The sequence below is a fragment of the Schistocerca nitens genome, chromosome 8 (genome assembly GCF_023898315.1).
Source record: "Schistocerca nitens isolate TAMUIC-IGC-003100 chromosome 8, iqSchNite1.1, whole genome shotgun sequence".
Classification (NCBI taxonomy): domain Eukaryota; kingdom Metazoa; phylum Arthropoda; class Insecta; order Orthoptera; family Acrididae; genus Schistocerca; species Schistocerca nitens.
In genome coordinates this window covers 139,108,449-139,129,043 of record NC_064621.1, presented here as the reverse complement: position 1 = coordinate 139,129,043, position 20,595 = coordinate 139,108,449, and the positions used below count along the sequence as shown (strand labels likewise).

General features: G+C 41.4%; 1 protein-coding gene across 1 annotated transcript in view; it reads right to left on the bottom strand.

The window, feature by feature from the left end:
* Nucleotides 1–20,595, bottom strand: part of LOC126199452 (katanin p60 ATPase-containing subunit A-like 2) — a 156,461-nt gene that overhangs the window by 115,881 nt on the left and 19,985 nt on the right. Inside the window, exons 2-3 of the mRNA XM_049936372.1 lie at nt 10,897–11,107; nt 2,011–2,088 (exon numbers count right to left, since the gene is read on the bottom strand). Coding sequence (XP_049792329.1) covers nt 2,011–2,088; nt 10,897–11,082 — 264 coding nt within the window. The 5' untranslated portion in view covers nt 11,083–11,107. The remainder of the gene's footprint in view (nt 1–2,010; nt 2,089–10,896; nt 11,108–20,595) is intronic.

Genomic DNA, 20,595 nt, shown 5'->3' with positions numbered 1-20,595 from the left:
ATACCCGCAATAAACTGATACCTACTACTTGCTTTACCTCTGACTCAGTCTATGTGGTCATTTCACCTCATATCCCTACAAAGCGTTACACTTGGGTATATGTATGACTTGAGTGACTTCAGCTGTGCCTCATTGACATTATAGTCATAGATTACTACAATTCTTCATTTTGTGAAGTTTGGAGTTTCACATTTGTGAACTTTTAAAGGAAGTTCACAGCCTTTGCACTACTTTGAAACACTATCAAGATCTGACTGAATATCTGTGTGGCTTCTTTCAGAAAGCACTTCACTGTAGATAACTGCATCATCTGAGAAAAGTAGTCAATATTCAACATGAACAGCAAGAATCCCAACACACTTTTATGGGGCAAACCCCAAGTAACTACAACAGCTGTTAATGACTTTCTATCCAAGATAACTTGCTGCATACTTCCTATCAAAAGAATTCTTAATCCAGTTATTAGAGTTGAATTTCTCTGTTAATTGATCTTAACATTGCTGTCTATCCTAAAGAAGGAATTCTGTGTTCATTTTACATCCTTGTGTATTCTCCACCATGATGAAATGTGCTGAACACAAAGTGTGAACAAATTAATGAATAAAAAATGTCCTAGAAGCTTAATGACTCAAGTAGCTCCTTCAAAATTAAGTTAAAAACTGATGTAATTAAGAAACTATCATACATTCATTCAGAACAGAATATGGGTGTAACAATGCAACCAAATGAAATGTACTATATTTTAAATGAAGAATACATGTCTATAAATTGCAACTGTTAATAGCAGGCAAGAGATTGTACCAAACTAACGAAAATTTAAAAATAGTAAACTCCAAAATGAATGCCTGAATCAATTTTGCTAATTAAGAAACATCATTTTTTGAGACATCATACATAAATGTACTTGTGAAAATTCCTTCCAGGATACTAAAAATCTTGTGATAATCAAGCCAGTTAACATAAAGGCATGCATAACTGTCGTTCACATATATGTACTACTTGTGTTGAAATGAAAGCTGGACCAATAGTGAAGAAAGGTAGCTCATCATATTGACAAGAAAATACGTATATTAGTGTTGTTCACTAAAATGAGAGAGAGAGACAGAGAAAAACAGAGAGATCCCAGAAAAGATAAGTTTTGAAATGTGGCTTCCTACATAGGTGGAAATAAGGTAGTTGTATTACTCCTTTCTTGGGATAAATTCTTACAAATATTTCTGGTGGAAAAGAGACAGAGAATAACCAAGAAAATATGGGATCTCAACGTCTACTATCACGTCAACCACCTGAATGAAATCTGCTGCCCAACTTTCTCTGGGAATATTTTAAGATTGTGATTTATGAAACTGGACTTAATATACACTGATTATTCACATATCTTGTAAAACATTTCCCCCATGCAAGGTATTTTTAACCATGTATATCAGTCTATGGTACAAAGGTGTCTGGCATTTGGGGCAATGCCCAAGATGTGTAAATAAAACACTTCCTAAATTTCCACTTGTTACACGTCTTTTTTTCATCATAGTAGATAATCAATCTTTCCTTCTATTTTTTGTCTCATTTTCTTTACATAAAAGAAAACTGTCATGTTCCTCAAAGCTGAAGTGTCCAGTGGTGAAGACCACAGTAAGTGCTGCTTGGATGGTGTGTTGGCAGATGCTGGTTCCTACATTTTCATCACTTTGTAGTGTCACTGGCTGAGGCTTCTATAAGTTTCTGTTTTAGATATGTTGTTTCTTGTACCTAGCACAACACTTTAAACTTTTTGATATAATTTTCAAACAGTCTGTATGATGTGTAATTAATGAACTGCACAAAACACTGACTGCCTTAGCAGAGCTTTCAACTTGTACTGATAGTTATATAATCCAAAAGCTGAAGGCACTTGTAGCAGAATAGGCTAATGAGACACAGCTGCAATAATTAATGTTTCAAATTGAACATAAATGGTTACAGATGTTTAAAAGATCTTCAATTGGACTTTGGATCAGGTTTATCAATACTTACTGCAATTCTTGCACAATGGTTTACTTTTGAGCTACTGTAGGCTATCTCAAAAGACATTATGGATTGAAGTTCTTCTCCCTGGAAAAAAGAAAAATATAGTTTCAGCTAAAGAAATTATTTTGTAATTTTAATGCCCTCCCCACCAGTAAGCGATTCAAAGTAATATTAGTTTAAGCATCAGGAAATAGAATGTTGAAACTTTCATAATATGGTAGCAAAAGAGAAAATGACTCCAGGTCTTGGTAGAATGGACCTGGAAAAGAGCTATAAAGGTTACATGGACAGACAGAAAGGGAACTGAAGAGATCTTCACTAACACAAAGAAAAATCATCATGAATGTCTATCAAGGAACTGCTGCACCACTCAATTGCTTTTATCATTCTTATCTACAGTGCACAGCAGTAATAAGGGTAAATTACCCAGCACTGAAGTTTATTTCCAGATGGCAGCAGAATCCAATTAAAAGTATATTAGAATTAGCAACCAGACAATCCTGCGAGAAACTCTTCAAACGTCTCACCGTAGTGGTAGCACCTAGTTCATATATATTTGATTCTTTAATGTATACAGTGCAAAGGGGTCAGGATGGCTACAATGTCTGTTTGTCTTGTTGCAGGTCATGATGACAAGGCAGGAAGGTTGGCAGGGCAGCAGGTTCTAGAGCCAGGTAGACAACCGTCTCAAAGTCATAGAAGCAGTGAAAAACAGTAATTCAAGATCGTGTACTCAGTAATGAAACAAAGCAGTAGGCTCTGCCAGAAATATCGACTCTTAGACAATGGGTCTAATAGTGTATTCTAATATGACAGTATGCCACCTTAGGCAATTTATAACACTTGAAAACTTTTGATAATGGCTCTTTGAAGCCGAAATCATGATTGTGTAAGTGTAAATGTAACACTGTAAATAAACAACAGTCTAAATGCGGTACTGACTTTAAAGAAATATATTATGACTGTGGCCCTACATTATGAAAAAATTATTTATTCACTGCTTTCAGTATATCAGTCAAAATGCTTTCTTGCTACAGGCAGTGTGTAGGGATGCAGGCTGATCCTTGTCAGTGATGTGCATGTAGGCATGTGGCCAGTGCACAGAGTTGCCATGCCATACCAGGCAGATGGTAATGGTGATGAAGCTATGATGTCAGCACCATGGTGAATGTAATGGCTTATCAGTCCCAGGCAGGAGGCCAGCAAGTGGTGACAGTGCACTTCATAGTAAGTTGGTACCACTGTTGATGCAGATGCACATTTCAGTGCAAGAAGCACTCATCTATGCTAAGTCGATCCAAGGATCCCAGCATAAGATGCAGCAACAGTGACCCGCCAATGCAAGCCTGTAGCAGCAAAGTGTGTGTGCACAGGGCAGGTGGTGGCTCAGCAGGGAGTAAGACCTAGATGTAAACCTCAGACCCCCGGATAAGCACCCTGAAGTTGGTAGAAGGCAGCCAGCAGTGGTGCCTAGCTGGAAGGCACCAACTCAGTTCCCAGCAGAATCAGGGTTAGGTGTAGCCTGTGGTACTGCAGTTACTGCAGATGGCATCTAATAGCAGTAAGTTGGGTGACCCTGAGGTTGATCACTGGTGTGGAGTATATCTCAGAGCTGACTGCAGATAGTGACAGGTGCTGCATAGCTAGAACACACGATACTTATGGTTGCTCGTTTCATTCCTATTATTATAGTACACCATTCTTTCTCACACATGCCAAAGTAGCAATACAAAGCCACATCTGGACATGAGGTAACCCAGATCATCACTGTGGCAGTGTGACCCCTGCACTTTGCTGTGTCACCAATATTCCAGCCCTGGCAGCTGCTTTGAGGCTTGATGTGTGGTAATTAGCCCTGCTCTTGTGCCAGAACTGAACTTTCCATTACATAAGCTTGGCTTCCTATAGCTTCTTGCATCAGATTGCAATGACCACTTTCCATTTCCTTGGCCACATGTCGCAGATGCCAAGTTAAAAGGCAGTGGCACCAAAACAGAAAATATGGAAAAATTTGCCATGAAATATGATGTAACTGTACATGATACTAGGAACAGCTACCTGGTTCATTTTTCTGCTTCAAGAATTCCTCATCCATTATAACCACAAACAAGTAAGAATAAAAATTTTTAACAAGTTGCCACTCACAGTTCATTCAGTACCATCAAATAAACACAAGAGAGTACACATAAGGTGCAATGAATTCAAGCCACAGAAAGTATTCTTAGAAATTAATCATTGTAAGATTTATTTTTCATAACTGATACAAAAGTTCCTTGAATTGTTGTGTAAGTATTTTATTTTCTGTGTCTATGCATGTTATTTACTATACTATTAAACTGATTCTTGACTCCACTGTATTTTTTGATGAGGCCAATTGTATAGAAAATACTGAATGTTCAATAAATATTTGGAATTACATAAACTGCCCAAAAAACATTTTTCACCACCCTCATCAGTTCCACAGTTTGTTTTTTTCTTTTTTTTAAATTTGAAATAGCTTTCTAAAAACTGTGTCTCACCCTGAAGAGAGTCGTGTGTTCTAGATTCCACTTGGAGAATGTATCTGGAAACCAGATGCTCAAGAGAGCCTGATATTCAGACATGGCTAATGATCTACTTTCTGCTCCTTGCAGATGAGATACAGCCTATGTATTGTTAGAAAATGAACCATATATCTGCTATGGTAGATGTGATTCATTTGTAGTCTCTTTCTCATATCTGGAAGGAGACTGTGAATATAGCTCCTGGTATTTCCACTGTCCAAATCCTACTACAACTCATAAAGACTCCAGTTTTGAAGCCATAACTTGCTAATAATTATCTCTCATACTTTATCTTACCTTGCTATAGCCAATATCTTACGATTTGATATCCTTCTGTGATGTCAGTGACATATATTTTAAGAATGGTGTGGAGAGTCTGTACTGGTGTAGTACACCTAGATCTACATCCATACTCTGTAAACCATTTTGAGGTGCATGGCCTGTGATATTTCTCGTTGAACCAGTTCTTAAGGCTCATTGCTGTGCAATTCACATACTTAGTGCTAGAAGAAATACCACTCAGTAATCATGGCTCACTTAGTGTGTTCTGAACCAGAAGTCCACAAGTGCAGTTTCATAGCTACAGCTGAGTCTGGCAACAAAGATAAGTTTGTAGTGATTAATAAAATATTACTTACTCAGTATTTTAATTAAATGTCTTATTACTAGCCACCTCAGTGTCCAAGAAGTTAGACACAACAGTTAATCCTTTTTGGTGTAAGTCCCACACACTTGAGCAAAATTCTAGCACAAGGCACACAAGTGATTTGTAAGGAATCTCCTTCATAGACTGACTGCATTTCCCTAGTATTCTATCAGTGAACAGAAATTTGCCACCTGCTTTACCTACAACTAAGCATCTTTGGTTGTCTCATTTCACATCCCTACAAATAGTTACAGCCAGGAACAATTCAAATTATGATTTGTTAACACTGTAGTCATAGGATACTATATATTTTTTTTTTTTTTTTTTTTTTCATTTTGTGAAGTGCACACTTTTACATTTCTGAACATTTAAAGCAAGTTATCAAGCTTTGCACCACTCTAAAATCTTATCAAAGTACTTTGTTGTATATAACTGCATCACATGCAAAATATCTAAAGTTACAATTAAAAAAATGATCAGTTTTTGAAAATAGAACATAATTGGACAGATAAAAAGTCTACTCTCCAAGTGGCACCAATGGAACACAATATAAGAAGTATTAAGACTTGCAAGCTTTCACGGGCAGTGGCTCCTTCTTCTGGCTGAAGCAGAAGGAAGAGGGGTGAAGGAAATGGACTGGTGAATTTTGAGAAAAGGGGTAAAGTTTCCCAGAACCCAAGGTCAGGGGAGACTTACTGGATGGTATGAGAAATCTTCTCATCCTGTCCAGTAAGTCTCTCTTGACCAGCAGTTCTGGGCAACTTTTCCAAACTCTACCCATTTTCATACACCTCATCAGTCCTTTCCTTCACCCCTCTTCCTTCTGTAGTGTCGGCAGACTTGCCAACACTATGCACACTAATTGAAAGAGGCGGCCAAGATGCACGCGCTAACTCACGAAGGATGGAGTGAGGTCTGAAACAGGATACGTAATGAATGCTATAAAGAAAAGTACGTAGCTTCTAAAATACTTAACTTTAATCCATCCTTTGTATACATCGTTCTTGATGAGCCATCTGGAGATTGTGGTGATACAAGTGAGACTCTTTAGATACATGCAATGTTACAAATGGCGCCTTGCTAGGTCGTAGCCATGGACTTAGCTGAAGGCTATTCTAACTGTCTCTCGGCAAATGAGAGAAAGGCTTCGTGAGTGTAGTCACTAGCAACATCGTCGTACAATTGGGGCGAGTGCTAGTACGTCTCTCGAGACCTGCCGTGTGGTGGCGCTCGGTCTGGGATCACTCAGTGGCGACACGCGGGTCCGACATGTACTAATGGACCGCAGCCGATTTAAAGCTACCACCTAGCAAGTGTGGTGTCTGGCGGTGACACCACATTCCTCCCCCGCAAATCGGTGAACGGTCGTGGTATAAGGCTTCCGCCCGCCGTGGGGAGGACCCGATGTTGACGTATGCGATGAGGTGGGGAGCCTAACAACAGGCTAGGCTGTGCCACCTGCACCCGGCCATTCGGTCCGAGGGGAGCTAGGAAATGCCTGAAAACCTAGTCCAGGGTGCACGTCAACATGCGGTGTATGCGCCCTTCGAGATACAGGAGGGGCCGAAGGGTCGACCTCCATGTGGTCGGGGCACCCGACGGGTGAAGACGACATCTGGTCCGGAGCGGGCAAGAGTTCCATGGCGGAGGACAGCTGGTCACGGGAAGCGATCGGCGGCGCGTGACCCAGGGAGGCGCCAGGCGGTGGCAGCGACGCGTCCCCTGCGGGCGGCGCCGGCGGGAGAACAGGCGGCGGCGGCGCGTCGCCATGAGGCAAAATGGAAGGCAGCGTCGGTAACACCTGGGGATGAGGCGAGCCAGTAGATGGGTCCTCAAGGCGCTGACGGGACGGCACCGTCGCTGAAAGCAGATGGGGAGCGGCAGAACCCGTGCGACGACAGAGGCGCAGCTGATTGAGATGCCGACGCACCTCACCAGAGGCCCCCAAAATCAAATACATCGCGCGGCCGAGGCAGCGAAGAATGCGCCCTGCGAGCCAACGCCATGAACCTCGATAGTTGTGATAAAATACAACGTTGCCTGGAGCAAAAACAGGAGTCTGCCGTTGCACAGGAACCTGATGCGGCGGATGCAGCAAAGACATCAAGGTTCGATGAGGATGACCGTGGAGCAACTCAGCCGGCGAGCGACCATCTCGGGGCTGAGAGCGATACGAAGACAAAAAAAGCAATAACGCGTCCTCCCGAGAATGCGACTCTTTCAACTTCAACATCTGTGACTTGAAAGTCCGGACCAATTGTTCAGCGGCACCGTTCGACTGAGGCGAAAACGGCGCGGACGTCAGATGTTGAATACCATTGGCCTTGCAGAATGACTGAAATTCTGCGGACATGAATTGTGGGCCATTGTCGGAAACAATAGTCTGTGGAAGACCTTCAATACAAAAGATAGCGGATAACGCTTGGTGGCAGATGACGTCGTGGAAGACATCCGGACAACAAAAGGAAAATTACTGAAAGAATCGACCACAACCAACCATCGAGCATTCCAGAATGGACCAGCAAAATCGATATGCAAGCGTTGCCAAGGGGAAGTGGCTTTCGGCCAAGCAAAGAATTTCCGCGGCGGCGCGGATTGTTGTTCGGCACACGCCAGGCAAGAAGAGCACATATGCGTAATCGCAGCATTGATTCCGAACCAAGTACAGTGCTGACGAGCAAGTTGTTTCGTTCGCACTATACCCCAATGTCCTTGGTGGAGAAGCCGTAAAACAGAGGACTGTAACGAACGTGGGACCACGACTCTGGACTGATCATTATCAGAACGCAACAGCAAAACACCATGTCGTACAAAAAGTCTCTCCTTGTGAGCAAAAAATCGGCGAACCAACGGATCCTCGATCCGCGACTTGGACAAGGGCCATTGCGTAGCAACAAAACGCAGAATGGTAGCAAGGACAGGGTCAGCAGCTGTGGCTGTAGCTACACGACGAAAATCAATCGGAAACGATTCGACCACAGCATCAGTTTCCGCATCAATGAACATGCAAGCAAGTTTGGAAGAATCGAATGCTTTATCCTCAGCAAAAGGCAAACGGGACAATGCATCAGCGTTTCCGTGCTGAGCAGTGGACCGATACAAGATATCGTAGCGGTACTGCGAGAGGAAAATTGACCAGTGAATGAATTTCTGCGCTGTATGTGGAGGTACAGGCTCGTGCGGATGAAAAAGCGATGTCAAAGGTTTGTGGTCTGTGATTATGGTAAAGTGACGACCATACAAGAAATCATGGAACTTAGTAACACCAAATACGAGAGCCAAAGCTTCTTTCTCTATCTGTGAATAATTTCTTTGCGCAGATGAGAGCAATTTTGATGCAAAGGCGATAGGGCGATCATGCGAGCCATCCTTGTGCGCAAGCACAGCACCGATCCCGAATTCCGATGCATCCACCATCAACAAAAGGGGTTTCTGGGGATCGAATGGCGTAAGGCAAGTATTAGAAAGCAACGCTGATTTCAACTGGCGAAAGGCGCGTTCGCATTCCGTTGACCAGACGAATGGAACACCTTTGCGGCGTAAGCGATGAAGCGGAGCTGAAATGGAAGAGGCATTGCGCAGAAAGCGATGATAGTAATTCATTTTACCCAGCACACACTGTAGCTGCTTCAAATGCTGCGGCGAAGGCAAGTCTTGTATGGCATGGAGGTGCTCTGGACTGGGGTGTATGCCTTGGGCATTGATGACATGTCTCAAATATGGTAAGTCACGAGCAAAAAACACACATTTGTCCTTCCGCAAGCGAAGACCATTTTGTCGCAATACCTGAAATAATGTTCGTAGATTTTCTAAATGTTCGGCTGCTGTCCTTCCGGAGATCACAATATCGTCCAGATAGTTCGCAGCAGTAGGGACCGACGCACAAACAGTTTGTAAATATTGCTGAAACAATGCAGGGGCGGATGCACACTCGAATGGCAGTCTTTTGAATCGGTACAAACCAAGATGCGTGTTAACCACCAAGACGCGCTGGGATTCTTCGTCCACAGGTATTTGCAAGTACGCATCTGCTAGGTCCAACTTCGAAAAGTATTTACCCGGGCACAGTTTATCAAAAATCTCTTCCGGGTGGGGCAAAGGAAAAGTTGCAGTCACAAGTTGTGGATTCACAGTTGCCTTGAAGTCCACACAAAGTCTCAGTTTTCCGGAAGGTTTTGGCAAAATTACTAAGTGTGAGGCCCAGAGAGAAGCCTGCACACGTTCAATTACACCTTGTGATTCTAAATCGTGTAATGTTCTGGCGACCTCATCACGCAATGCATGGGGAACATTGCGCGCTCTGAAAAATTTCGGTTGCGCGTCGACTTTCAGTTCCAAATGTGCTTCATAGTTCGTAGCGCAACCAAGGCCCGGCGCAAAAATGTCTGCAAATTCGTCACACAGACGCGAAACACTGTCTGAAGGCACAGTCTCGTTCACTGATAGGACCTGATTTACTATAGACATGTTAAACAACTGAAATAAATCTAAACCAAACAAGTTCACTGCAGAAGAAGAATGAAGGACGTAAAATGACACAAGTTTTGTTTGTCCCTTGTATGTTGCAAGAAGAGTGCACTGTCCTAACACAGGGATCTGCTGTCCTGAATAACTAGTGAGCTGAACATTTGCGGCACGCAATGGCGGTTTGCCCAGTTGTTTGTACGTGTCGTGATTGATCAATGAAACCGCAGCTCCGGTATCAAGCTGGAATGGGATCACTTTGCCTTCAAAGTCCAAGTCTACAAAAAGTTTATTGTCCTGCTGACGACAAGAGTGACTTGCACGTGCAATTTGAACTGAGACAGGAACAGAAGCACTTGCGACTTGACGGGATTTCCGGCGACGTCGACGCACACTGTTTGTGGGACGAACACAGTCACTGTTAGAGAATGTGGCACTGGACGGGGTGGAATTAACTACATGAATGTCCATGGGCGAAGGTTCATGAGCCAGAGTATTCGTGGTTCGATTCCGGCGCGAAGCAAAGGGCCTGGAATGGTTGTGATTGTCCGATCTGAGCTTTTTCTGGCAAACACTTTGAACATGTCTTTTCTTATGACAGTAAAAGCAAATAGCTTGGCGTGGCGAGCAATTGTCACGCGAATGTCTAGTTGCACACCGCGGGCATGATTTCACTGCATTTGCTTGCCTACGCGGCACACGTGTTTGAGAGCTAGGCCGCAGCTGCGCGGACGTGCGCGAGGGCTGTTTAGCGGTCAGGGCAGCACGCCCGGCGGGCCGGTTAATGTGACACACGGCTGGCGAAGTTTCAAATGATTCCTGAGCAAAGTCAAGTGTGTCTTGCCTATCCAATATGTCTATCACTTGTTGAAGGGAGGGATTGACTAGTTTCAAAATCTGTTCCCGTATACGAACATCAGAAATGTTCTGTGCTATTGCATCACGTACCATGGTATCTGAATAAGGGAGTCCACATTCACACTCAAAAGCACAATCCCTAGTAAGTCCTTGCAATGTTGCAACCCACTCCCGATGAGTTTTACCGGCCGCCACGTTCTGTACGAAAGAACGTATACCTTTTTGCAACGACATTGACTGTTTCCTTGAAATAGGCATCTAATGCCGACAAAATTTCTTCGTAGGACAGAGTTGCTACGTCGCGTCGGGGAAACAATTTCACTATCACACGGTAGGTGGACACACCTACACACGAAAGCAAAAACGGCTGCCGCTCATTACCTTGAATTCTGTAGGAGGTGAGATGGAAGCCAAACTGTCGTGACCACTCCGTCCATGTTTCCTCGTCCGCTTGAAACGGACGAAACTGGGGTGCAACAGCATGTTGTGGCTGCGGTAGTGATGAAGCGGCGGCGGCCGCATCGGTGTGCATTGCACGCTGACCCTGGACAAGCTGTCCAAGGGCATCCAATAACGCCTGTGTCTGCTGATTCTGCAAGCGATAAAATTTGGACAGTACATCTGGCGAAGCCATGACACAAGGAAATGTAAGCAATTAGAAAGAACAAGATCCTGATTGATCCGCGTCGCCAAAAATGTAGTGTCGGCAGACTTGCCAACACTACGCACACTAATTGAAAGAGGCGGCCAAGATGCACGCGCTAACTCACGAAGGATGGAGTGAGGTCTGAAACAGGATACGTAATGAATGCTATAAAGAAAAGTACGTAGCTTCTAAAATACTTAACTTTCATCCATCCTTTGTATACATCGTTCTTGATGAGCCATCTGGAGATTGTGGCGATACAAGTGAGACTCTTTAGATACATGCAATGTTACAAATGGCGCCTTGCTAGGTCGTGGCCATGGACTTAGCTGAAGGTTATTCTAACTGTTTCTCGGCAAATGAGAGAAAGGCTTCATCAGTGTAGTCGCTAGCAACGTCGTCGTACAACTGGGGCGAGTGCTAGTACGTCTCTCAAGACCTGCCATGTGGTGGCGCTCGGTCTGCGATCACTCAGTGGCGACACGCGGGTCCGACATGTACTAATGGACCGCGGCCGATTTAAAGCTACCACCTAGCAAGTGTGGTGTCTGGCGGTGACACCACACCTTCCCCTTCAATGTTTCTGTCAAATGAAGGAGCCATGGCTCTGAAAGCTAGCAACCTTAAAACCTTGTATATGTGTTCTACTGCTGTGTTCTACTGCTGCCACTTGATGGGTAGATTTTTTTATCTGTTAACATTGTCTGCAATTCACTAATATACAACAAGGGCAGCAAGGGTTCTAACACATTCCCTGGGACACACCTGAAATTAATTCTACATCTGTCAGTGTTTCTCCATTAAAGATAACACACTGCATTGTCCCATCCAAGAAATCCTCAATAAAGTCACAAATTTTGCTTGTTACCCCACAACTGTACTTTCAATAATAATTGTAGCTATACTACTAAGTCAAATGCATTTCAGAAATACTGCATCTATTTAATCACCTTGATCCATGGCTTTCAGGATGTCATGTGGCCAAAGTTGGGTTTCACATGACCCATATTTTTGGAATTCATGCCAGTTGGTAGATCATCATTTTGTTTGAGATATCTCATTACATTTGATCTCTTATTGACCTGGGAAGAATTTCTCACCACATGCAGCTTAAGATGGTTCTACACTGTACTATACAGAGTGGTACATCCAAGCTATTGCTGCAGATTCCATAATGGAAATCAGCACTGTGTAGCAGTAGAATCTCACAACCTCCAGGTGTAAGTTGTAGACTGCAGTGCTGATGAAAGCAATTTTGTGCTTGATTTTAAGTGTTTTGGGCAAACTGTTTCTATGTGTGTCAAAAATATCTTCTATTGTCAACAAAAACTCCTAAATACCTACAAACAGGACTCTGAGTATTTTGATTGTTTTATAGCTTATGTACTGGATTCTGGTTTAGGGAAATTATGTCTTTAGACAACACAAATGTATTTTTATTTCCATCTATTGTTAAATAGTTACTCCTGTACCATTACAGTGTGAGTAGGAGGATATAGTTTGCACTTACTTCAAGTTTCCATGTGTAATACACAGATACCATCACCAACATATCATCAGTATTAGATATGATTGTGTCTGCACCACAGGTGTACCTTGTAGGTGTGAGGTAGGCCCCTGCCAAGACCATAGGCATAGAGATAGGGGAAAAAATAAAGGGGTAAGAAAAATAGTTTAAGAATTAACCAGGCAAGATGCAAGAGTTATGTTACCCCTTGTGTTCTCATCTTCTGTTTGTGAGAAAAAGCCTTTCCCTCCACCCATGGCAGTAAATGCACACCGTTTTCACCGTGTCATTTTGTCCAAGTAGCTTCATAAAGAAAAGATGATACTGAACAGATGTCTAACAATAAGAGGGTTCAATAAGATGGTTTATGTGGCAACAGTACACTTGCTTCACACAACTGGTGCCTATACAGCTTGCTCATGTCGAACAGTGAAGATCTTGCTTGGTATTGTAGGCTTTTACAGGTCAGTGAGTGGGTGCTGGAGCAAATATGTTATGTGATCAAAGGCTTCTAATTTCTGCTGACTGACTGGTACAAGATACAATGCTGGAGGAAGCAAGCAATAAAGGTACGTGGAACATTCATTTATTGTCTCTCTGTGGACAAATACAAGAATTTGTTTTTGATTGTGTATGTATTTTACACTTCCTCTCATAACTTACAAACAATAAAGATAAAAATTATATAGCTTGATTACTGATAGATACAAGTACTATCTGTACAAATGAAAGTATCATATTCCTCTGAAAGGAATTCTTTAATACTATAAAAACATCATTTGTCAATAAGAACTGCTTGAATGCAATTTCAAAGCAGCTTCCACTCAAACTTTTTAAATTTGTTGGAAGTTTTTATAAAATTTGATCCCCACATAATAGAAACCGTTGTCTGCACTTTTTGTGACATATATTTTACTTGCCAATACTTGTGCTGCTCACAATTTTCAGTTGGTACAAACTGGTTCATAAATAAAAGAGAGTACAAGACCAAGCCTCCTGCAGCTAATTAATAATATTACATGAGTATTTTATTGTTTTGCCCAAAGTAAGCTTTACTGTCTTCATCTAAGGCGAACCCTCAAGTAAAGAAAAACGTGCTCTGTCAGTGGTCATCAGCTGCATTGCCCAAGGTGTTTCTCTTGATTGTAATGCATAATCAATAGAAATGGTACTAAAAGCACAATTGCTGGAAAGCAATATGTTTTCAACTTGTAGTTACAGCCCTTCTTCTTTCATTCCTGATTAGTAATTTTGCACTACTAATAAATTATGACAAGCAAATAACATCTTATCTTTTTTGTACGTCATACTATAACTAATTTATGGTAGCTGCCATAAACAATCAGACAAAGATTTTGTTTTATTTGAATTTTTTAGAAATTTTATACAAGTTTTTATTTACTTATTAGAATGATACATTTAATTTGTTGTGTGCAATATTTTTATCAATACAGTTAAGTGACATTTGTCAATAATGCTTAGTATTTATTAAATCTTTCTGAGGCTTCTTTCATTCTTGAAAGCAGAGGGATTATCTACTACTGATTTGCTGGGGAAACAACCAGATGCATCCCAGGAGTATATTATCAGCCTGATATGGAATAAGAATGTCACTAAAACTGCAAAAACATTATATATCAGGCATACTACACTTCAATTCTGGCATATGCCTTGAGGGCTTGAGTAATGAAAGTAAGATAGAGAAGCAAAATACAAGCTAATGGTATGGAATTCTTGAGAAATAGTGTTGAAGTGATAAAGATGGACAGGATAAGGAATGAGAGGATCAGGAAATTAGTGGAGGGAGAACCATTACAGGACGGGACAGAGAAGTCAAAGCTTAGATGATATGGAGAAGTTAAGTGAGTGGAGGAGAAGAGGAGTGCTATCTAGAGAGATATATGAGCTAAAGGAAAGAAAGAAGACCAAGAAAAGGCAACGAGACAGGTGGCTGAAAGGAGTAAGGAACTGCATGAAAAAGGGAGGAGAAGACAGGCTCTAGTTGAAGATAAAGAGATGAAGGGAAGATAGAACACATCGGAGAAGCCTATGTTCCAAACAGACCTGGCCAGCAGCTGGAAACTGTACAAGATGATAACCTACTGTGCTGATAACTCACATACAGCAAACATCACAGATTCCCATGATTTTAATAATAATAACAATAAAATGTATGAAATGTTTTAATCTACATCTATTCTATACTCTGCAAATCACCGTGACATGCATGACAGCAGGTACATTCCATTGTACATTCACATATGGAGTGCAGGAAGAGTGGTTGTTTGAATGCTTCTGTGTGTGCAACAATTATTCCAATCTTATCCTAATGATCCCTATGTGAGCAATACATAGGGGGTTGTAGTATATCCCTAGAGTAACCATTTAATGTCAGTTCTTGAAACATTGTTAATAGATTTTCTCGGGATAGTTTACATCTGGCTTCAAGAGTCTGCCAGTTTGGTTGCTTCGTTATCACTGTAACACTGACACTCTCTCATGAATTAAACAAACCTGTGACCATTTGTGCTGCCCTTCTCTGTATATGTTCAGTATCCCCTGTTAGTCCTCTCTGGTATGACTCCCACACACTGGAGCAATATTCTAGAGCCAATCACACAAGTGATTTGTAAGCAATCTCTTTTGTAGACTGATTGAACTTACCCAGTATTCTACCAATAAACTACCATCTGCTTAACCCATGACTGAACCTTTGCGATCATATCCCTATAAAGTGTTATGCCCAGGTATTTGTATGAGCTGGCCAATTCCAACAGTGACTCATTGATATTATCATCATAGGCTACTACAATGTTTTATTTTGTGAAGTGCAAAATTTTACATTCCTTAACATTTAGAGCAAGTTGCAATCTCTCCACCATGTTGAAATCTTATCATGATCTGACTGAACATTCATGCAGCTTCTCTTACAGATTACTGCACCACTGCAAAAAGCCTGATTTTACTATTAATATTATCTGCAAGATCATTAATATACAAAATGAACAGCAAGGGTCCCAACACACTTCCCCATGGCCAGTGGCAGATACAGAAAAACCTCAAGGAGGGGACACTAAAGATATTTTGAGCTACTTTTACTTTTACTGTGATAAAAAATAATCAAGTCACATGCAAAGTTTAAGGAAGTTTTATTTAAACTGATTATACACATATACAAAACAATCCCATCTTAAGATATAAAAAAAAGTTACAATTGTGGTTCTCTATCTTAAATGATGAATTCTATGCACCTATTATTCCTGGCAAGTTGGTTAATAACATCATCAATAGGACAATCAATGTCAGGGTGAGTGTTCAACAGAGCTAAGCCATTAAGTTGATCCTCCTTCATTGTCAACCTCAGCCATGTCTTTGTACGCTGCAATGTTGAAAAACTTCTTTCTACTGTACCAATAGACACAGCTAGACAAGCAAATATTTTGTACAGTGTATGCAAAGTAGGATAGTCAGATCTAGGACAAACAGACACTTTCTCCTTATTCATTCTTCCGTCTTAATATTTCTGCTTTTGAATGTAAACTAGCTTCCTATTCAGTGAATAGTCCATATTTATAATGCTACATATTGAAGGTTCCCTGTACAAGAAAACAGTAGAATATTCCCAACTTTTCTCAAACAAATGCCAGACAGAATAACATATTGAGATCACTAGAATGGCCACAACTTTCTCGTAGGTGTGTGTTAGCTATCTATGTGCCACACAGAAGCATAAAATATGCTGACATGGATGCGCATGATACATAGGAAAGTATAACTACTCAATAACTCATTCAATCAAGTTAACTGTTAAAAGAAATGAATGAGTTGCGTGCGGGCTGACTGGCAGGGGCAGTGTGGGTGGCAATGCAGATGGCCCCGCAATGGGGAGGGGCGCGTGCCCCGTGTGCCCCACATACGTATCCGCCACTGCCTGTGGCACATCTGAAGTTATTTTTACATCTGATGATGACTCTCAATCCAAGATAACATGCTGTCTCCTTCCTACCTAAAAGTTCTCAATCCAGTCACAAATTTCACTTGATACCCCATAGATTGCACTTTTGACAATAAGGATAGGTGTGGTACAGAGTCAAGTGCTTTTTGGAAATCAAGAAACACTGTGTCTACCTGATTGCCTTGATCCAAAGCTTTCAGTATATCATGCGAGAAAAGTGTGAGTTGGGTTTCACATGACTGATTTTTTGAAATCCATGCTGGTTTGAACTGAGGAGGACATTCTGTTCAAGATACTTCATTATGTCTGAGCTCATGATATGTTCTAAGACTCTATGACAAACCATTGTCAAGGATTTAATATGCTAGTTTTGTGGATGATTTCTACTACCCTTCTTGTAGATGGGTGTCATCTGTGCCCTTCTCCAAGGAGAAGGAGGGATCTGTGATAGATTGTAGTTACAAGAAGAGCTAACTCAGCCAGAAATTCAGTATAGAATCCGACAGGGATCCCATCAGGGCCTGCAGTTTTGTTCAATTTTAATGACTTCAGTTGTTTCTCAATGCCACTGACACTAATACTTATTCCATTCATCTTTTCAGTGGTACAATGATTCTCCTAGGTTTTCCTTTGTAAGAGAACATTTGAAAATGTAGTTAAGCATTTCAGCTTCTGCTTTCCTACCCTCAGTTTCAGTACCTGCCTCATTCGCTAGAGACCGGACACTAATTTTTTGGGGCCACTAACAGTCTTTACATATGACCAAAATTTCTTTGGATTTTATGAAATGTCATTCGACAATATTCTGCTGATAGTCACTGAAGCCATCACACAGTACTCTCTTGACAGCTCAACACATCTTATTCAGCATCTCTCTATCTACAACCCTACACTTTGTTTTACACCTATAAAGCAGTAATCTCTGCTTCTCTAGAATTTTCTTTACAGTGACTGTATACCGTGGAGGTTCCTTCCCACTATGAATGGCTCTACTGGGTAAATATCTATCCACTGTGTGCCCAACTATTTCTCCTGACATGTGCTGAAAGTTTCAAGTTCCTCATGGAGATATGACACTACATATATATCTTTCTGGTTGTTTTAGTCATCCTTTGTACTTTGGTAATCATTGTTGCCACAACAGTCATGGTTACTGATACCAGTTTTGATGTGGACATCCAATGAGATATAATAATAATAATTTGCATACATTAGTACTTTGTATACCACCTTAGTACAACTTCCAAAACCAAAACACTGAATTCAAAGAAATACATTTGAAAATCATTATTCTACAAATTTGAGAAGTCCATGTGTCATGCAACTGATTTAAAAGTAAAAATAGCAACAAACTATTACAAATAAGATCGTAATTTACACAACATAAAATTATAGTGTGCAATCACCATTAACAAAATTTCTATGACAGTGAACACAGATCTGCAAACTATAGCTCTGATAGTGTGCACAGTATATGGGAGTCATGCTGTTTCTTTATGTTGCTGCCCTGAGGTTCCAACAGTTCCCAAACCCAGTCATCATGCATTTATTAGACATTGTGTTTTTTTAAGTGTGAATGCAAGAGACACAAACTCAATTTAAAAAAGATTCAAATTCTCATGTGAAGAATACCATCTTCTCTGTCATAAAGTAATGGTAAAGTGTAAAACAAGACACTCCATTTTAGAGTGCAGGTTTCATTCCTTTGTGAGTGATTCTCCTTATCATGTTTTTGAGCTGACTGTTATACCACGCAATGAAGGAAGACAGGTAAAAAACCACTTTTTAGTGGAACAATGACTTCTATTATTTCATTCTATGATGTACTGTTGTCCAGTTTGCACTGTTCTCAGATATCCATCTGTGTGCAGTCAGCTTCATAACATGATATTTCAACAGTGTACCTAGCTGTCATCTTCTGCCTCCATGATACTGTGTTATCTCCCCACCACTTCCCTCACTACCCCGTCTCACAACACATCAGATGGAGTGGTGGGGGGATGGGATGTCCGAAGGCTGGGTGTGAACTCTGGTCTCTCAGTGCTTCTGTAATGGCTATTTGGCATGGAACTGGCTCTTAGTCAACAGTGTGGTTTTTGTTGGCTGAGACCTGGTTCCCAAGTTTTGCTTAGGGTGTAGCCACTGTCTCTGTTGACCAGCCTGCCAGCCACTCGAATTTCAATAGCCTCCTTCAGAACACAGTCCCAAAGTGACAAGGTCTGTCAACACTTCTGTTTCTTCATAATACACTGAATTATGTAATGTTCTGAAACTGCAGATTTTGTTGGTGATTAAGTTCATTGTGTCTTCTGTCTACCTAACATCTTTCTTAAATTGTTCTTACAGTCTGCCCAATGTGTGCCTTACCACAATTACATGGAATGGGATAAACACCCAGTTTGTGAAGGCCCAAGTCATCTTTCAGTGTCCCTGACAGGGCATGCATTTTTGGGAGTAGAAGGATAATGCATTTTATGTTACATCAAGTCAGGATTCAGCCAAATTTACTCGATACTTTGTCAGAGTATGGAAGGTACACCATCCTCCTCATTGTGTTCTACTTGCTGAGCCTGTATCTTCCACCTGAAGGCATGGTGAATCTGTGCTGTCTTTCTTTGTATATGTTCAATATTGCCAGCTAGTCCTATCTCATACAGGTCCTACACACTTGAGCAATACTCTACAATAGGTAGGTGTTTTGTAAGCAATAGCCTTTGTAGATGGCTTGCATTTTGCTATTTCTACCAATGAACTAAAGTCTGCCATTGTTTTACCATCTAACCCTATGTAGTAGTTAAAATCTTCTGGGTTATTAGGCTGTGACATAGCAGTAGTGGACACCACAAGATCCTAAGGAAGATCCCAGCATAGGGGTCGAAACGTCAAACATTTTAGGAGAAATATGATGTGGCCTAATAACCCAGAAGATTTTAACTACAGTGACAACAGCCACAAAAGCATGCAGAATTACACCTGACCCTATGCTTTCATTCCACTAATTGTTAGGTGCAGGAATTTGCATAAGTTGACTGATTACATTTGTGACTCACAGATATTGTATTAACTGCTTAGTATCCCCACCAACAGGCATCGATATGGAGACAGATGCCTGGCATGGGTCTCGTAGCAGAGTAGTGCCACATGCTGTCATGGACAACATGCATGAAGGATTGTATGGGTATAACTACTGCCCAGGTATTTGTCTATCAATGACTATAGACCATGCCTGTCAGTTCTCATGCTGATTTCAGGTACTTGGACCTGGCCTTTGTCTCAGGCCAGGCTCTGTTCTGCATGTGTAATTGTTCAGTCACTAATACTGATCATGTGTAGTGTTTATCTCTCTGTTCATCTGTTACCCACTGTTCAGACTCTCTGCTCCCCCACAGATGATGTGCACTTTTGTTCCCTATTCCAGGGTTCAGATCCCGAGCTTTATAGTTGAGCCATCATTGGCTAGCACAGTTACGTCTGTGCTGATAGTGACAGTACCGTGGCATTATCACACCCTGTGCAGATACAAATGTAGCATCATAGGACATTCTTAAGTGTGCTACACTTTTCTTTTTCCCATAGTGTTAATTGTGGCCACCAATGACCTGGAATTACTGCAATGCTGGGAGGAGTAGTTGCATCTCCAGGAGCAGCTACAAAAGCTGTAACCAGAACATATACATGAACTGCTTAAACAGAATGCAGAATTGTTCCATTCTCATGCCATGCTGGTGGCAGGCCGTGTGCTCACCTGTCAGGTAAGACGTATAATTGATCCAGCTGATAAGGCTGCCTAGCTATTGTCCTACAGTGTAAGAGTGTATGAAATCATGTAGAATTTGAAGTCATACTGTGAGTCCAAGAAACTTCATTTTGTAGTACTCAGTCACTTGCTCAGTCAGTATTCTGGACGTTCATCCCATGCGCTGGTGGCACAGTTGCTCTTCAACCAGCATCACAAGTGCTCCAAGCAGTCAT